Genomic DNA, 4,281 nt, shown 5'->3' on the forward strand with positions numbered 1-4,281 from the left:
AAAATATTTTTCATTCTTTAGAAAACCACCAAATATCCTCCCATCTCTTTCTCTCTAAAATAACTTATTTCTCCTTGCAAAAATAATTTTTAAAAATACTATTTAAAAATAACTACGATTTTGAGATAGTCAATTAAGAAACGTCTCTAATTTTGTTTAATTCTAAAGTAAAACTTATATACACCATTCCATACATAGATTTAAGTTGTAATACAAAATATTTTTTTAAATAATTCTCAAAAATACTTTTAAATATAAATTATTTCCCATCTGTTGGGGGAGATTTTTTACTAGGGAGCATTGAACATAGTGGGACTTCCTTTTCTAGAGCAACACCTTTGTGAGAGACACACCACATATTCACCTAAAACCTTAAGGTGATAGGTGAGTGGGTTCTCTCACTTATAAATGCTCAAGTCTCCACATTATCAACCAATGTGGGACTATTATCCACACTACTCACACTTGACACATTCTCAATACTCCCCCTCAAGTGCGAGTCCACAATGCTCCCCCTCAAGTGAAAGCCGCACGGAACGTTTCTTATTCACCCTCTAGGCGCCGTTGACACTCTTCAACGGAACGTTTCTTATTCACCCTCCTGGCGCCGTTTTTTTTGACTTTCGATACAAGTAACCTGGTCCCTTTCTGAAACCAAAGGCTCGTGATACCATTTGTTGGGGGAGATTTTTTACTAGGGAGCATTGAACATAGTGGGACTTCCTTTTCTAGAGCAACACCTTTGTGAGAGACACACCACATATTCACCTAAAACCTTAAGGTGATAGGTGAGTGGGTTCTCTCACTTATAAATGCTCAAGTCTCCACATTATCAACCAATGTGGGACTATTATCCACACTACTCACACTTGACACATTCTCAATACCATCAATATTTCATTTTAAATATACTTAAAATATAAATATAAATATATTTAAACACATTATTCTTCAAACACAAGATATCATACGTGTCCAATAGGTATTGTTGTTTAAGACACATGCATTATCTAACAATGACAAGACAATTCCTTCACACAAAAAAAACATGACAAGACAATCTGGAGAAGTGTCTATGTTTTATAGCTCCCTTGTGATAAACATAAGTTGTCATTATCGATTCAAATATTGATACTGCTCAGCTCAGGGAGTGAAAATTTACAAATCAACACCATAAAAAGTCAAGAGTCCAAGACACTTATGTTCTAAAACTTTAAAACACATTATGTTGATGTTTAGTTGAGCTAGATAGCTACCAGAAGAAATTTGCAAGTTCAGAATGAGTTTGTGATTCTTCGAGCTCGTTTGATGGAGAGTGAGCATGTCTTCCTTCATATGTGGTTATCACCATTCTTGGATCCTCAGCCAATCGCTCTACACGTTTCTTTACTCGACAACTGTCTTGCGTGCAACGGTAGTAGCTTCTGTATACAGCCATGGTATCCAAAATTTTATGATAAGAGAGTAATTTCAAGATTTGTTGGAATATCTATCCTCAGTTTCATAAAAAGAGTGTCTTATATAAATTATACAAGATTCTTAAGAAAATTATTGAATAGATTACTCGCTTTTTTATTTCATAAAAAATGTCTCATTTATATTTATTTATTTTCGTCTCAACATAATTATCCTTTTACACTATCAATACAATATTTATTATTATTTTTCATTATCATATACCTATTTATTAGTTTTCACTTTATTCAACCACTCTTTTAACTATAATTAATAAGGATGTTCTAATAAATGATATTAGTTTTATCATTAAAATCAACACATCTAATCATTTTCTTAAATAAGGTGAATGGTTCAAATTGAATATATTTTTTGTGAGACAGAGGGAATAATAAATAAAAATATAACAGAAAAAAAATTATACTACGCAGTGCAAATACGGTATTTTTTATAAGAGAGATAGTATCAAAATTTCAATATCAAATCATCCATTTATACCTAACTATCAATTCCGATAATATTATACGTAGTGAGAGTTAAAAATTTGTGTTAAGAATCTTAAATCGGATAATATATGTATAAATTATGTGTTTATTAGTTTTAATTAGAAAAAATTTTAAAATGTACTTTCCAAATGATTTTGGTTGTTTCCTCTGAATTGGCCAAAAGCAAAATAATAAGTGAAAGAAAACCATAGCAAAGCAATCATATATCTTCAATGAGTGTAAAGGAGAAACTTCTTGGTACTCAGTTTTATACTACAACATATAGTAGTCCTAAACTTTCCACATTGTAATAACATACATGTTATCATTTGAGAGTCCTAACTTTCAACATTAATTGTCAAAAAAACTTGTTTCAATTCAGACATATTTTGTTCCAAAAAAACATAAAGTAAAATGATTGTATTTATTTCCTGTTAAGCACAAAAATGAGTAGGACAATAATAAGAGGCAAGTGGAGAGAGAGAGCATAAAGCCAAAGAAAAAACAGAAAGAAAACTTGAAATACCTGGGATGCTGAGTGTTCTTGACCACTTTCTGTCCGTACTTCCTCCATTTGTAACCATCATCCAACACATCTATATCACTCATTGTTTTGAAGCAAAACCTAGGTTCCCTCACCTTCCTTCTTCCTTTCATTTTCTTCATCTTTATGGCTGCTGAAACCCCTATATGATTATGATCATCTCCTCCATTACTTCTTTTACCTATCCAGCAATCACTTACTTCTCCCCATGCCCTAAATCCAATAAGATTTGTTAGTGGTATAACATATAGATTAATAATTGATATCTGTCTCATACAGATACAAACACAAACACAAACACAAACACGACACAGACGGCATCCATACCAGAAATAATTTAACAAAATAATAATTTGAATGGAATAACAAAAGTTAGTGTCTTGTTGATGTCTGACACATACGACACGCTATTTTCTCACCATGAATTCATTCTGGATCTGTTTAAGTCAAGGTTTTGGCCTCCTCCACAACCAAAACCAGAAGCAAGATCTTGGAATTCTCGTGGTTTTTGAACAGCTGTTGCTAGTAAAGCTTCAGCGAATGTTGCAGCTTCAGGAGTTATTATCGCACTTACACCTTTCAAAGATTGATCATGGCAATTACCTAAAGGAGGTAAAGTCATGTTTGGAGGGAAAGGAATATTGAACCCCATCTGCATAGGGATCTCATGATCTTGTTGTTCTTCATCAAACAAGCTGTGGTGGTTAACAATATTTGTGGTTGACATCATGCTAATATAAACCTAAAGTCTCTAGTTAAATCTCTAGATCTATCAAAAGTTGGAGAGGATGAATAAATGAATAAGATCTTGAAAAGTGGTAGATATAGGTTTTTCTTTTGAAGAAACAAGTTAGAGAGAGTTTGTTTTTGAACTTTGGTTGAGTTTACAACTTACACCATTAACGTGTAGCTTGAAAGTATATCTTATAACGTTGCTCAACTAACTTTACCTTTTTGATTGCTTTGCCTTTCTTTTCTTTTCTATATATATATATATATATATTATATATATATATATATATATATATATTATATATATATATATATAATATATATATATATATAATATATATATATTATATATATATATTATATATATATTATATAATATATATATATAAGTTTATATAGAAATAAATAATACAAATATATAATAAATTGTGTGGATACAGTTTTTTAAATTGATTTTTTTTTTTTAAATTACATTCAATAATTTAGATAGCACAACATTTTTTATGTATAAATATTTGAATTCTCTCTAAAATATTTATGTGTTTCTTTGGTAATAGAAAATTAAAAAAAAATGTTTTAAAAAAATGATACAAAATATTTTAATTATTAATTTTTTTTTTGAATCAATTTATTTAAATTAATTTTGAATAATGTTTGTCCCACAATTAAACTTCATGTCTTCACTTCTTCCACTAGTGAAAAAATTGCAGTTTATTTCATAAATACATATTTCCCTCATACTCTACCATACACCAAAATATATGTTTATCTAGGTGTTTGATACTTTCTCTTTAGATTCCCCATTGATTTAATAATAGTAGATGGATTACGAATTTTAAAAGAACTTTAATATTATAAATTTATATATTAAATTTATGTTTAATAAAATTGACTTATAAATACAACACATATTCCTCTTTGTATACTAATTTTTATGTCATATTAGGTTGAATGTGAAACTCTTTAAGCATTGTTCTAAAAAGATTTTGAAATTCTATGTGCTTTATATGTGCTTTATATTTATAGTGAGTGGAGTTTTACTGTAGCATCTAAGTCAACAATACA

The 4,281-nt window shown here is 29.6% G+C and overlaps 1 protein-coding gene across 1 annotated transcript; it reads right to left on the minus strand.

Annotated features, from left to right (window-relative positions):
* Positions 1–1,062: 1,062 nt before the first annotated feature.
* On the minus strand, positions 1,063–3,444 carry LOC127080415 (probable WRKY transcription factor 12). The gene is made up of 3 exons (XM_051020736.1): positions 2,904–3,444; positions 2,467–2,697; positions 1,063–1,424 (listed from the first exon to the last, which is right to left on the minus strand). The coding sequence occupies exons 1-3, from the start codon at positions 3,212–3,214 to the stop codon at positions 1,253–1,255; spliced, it is 714 nt and encodes a 237-aa protein (XP_050876693.1). The 5' UTR covers positions 3,215–3,444; the 3' UTR covers positions 1,063–1,252.
* Between the last annotated feature and the right edge of the window lie 837 nt (positions 3,445–4,281).

The sequence above is a fragment of the Lathyrus oleraceus genome, chromosome 5, assembly GCF_024323335.1.
Source record: "Lathyrus oleraceus cultivar Zhongwan6 chromosome 5, CAAS_Psat_ZW6_1.0, whole genome shotgun sequence".
NCBI lineage: Eukaryota > Viridiplantae > Streptophyta > Magnoliopsida > Fabales > Fabaceae > Lathyrus > Lathyrus oleraceus.

Excerpts from the sequence above, each read along its gene's own strand:
- LOC127080415 (XM_051020736.1), bottom strand. The coding sequence starts at position 3,214 with ATGATGTCAACCACAAATATTGTTAACCACCACAGCTTGTTTGATGAA. Across the intron at positions 2,698-2,903 it reads AGATCCAGAATGAATTCATG|GGCATGGGGAGAAGTAAGTG; the intron begins GTGAGAAAATAG and ends TATTGGATTTAG. Across the intron at positions 1,425-2,466 it reads AAGAACACTCAGCATCCCAG|AAGCTACTACCGTTGCACGC; the intron begins GTATTTCAAGTT and ends GGCTGTATACAG.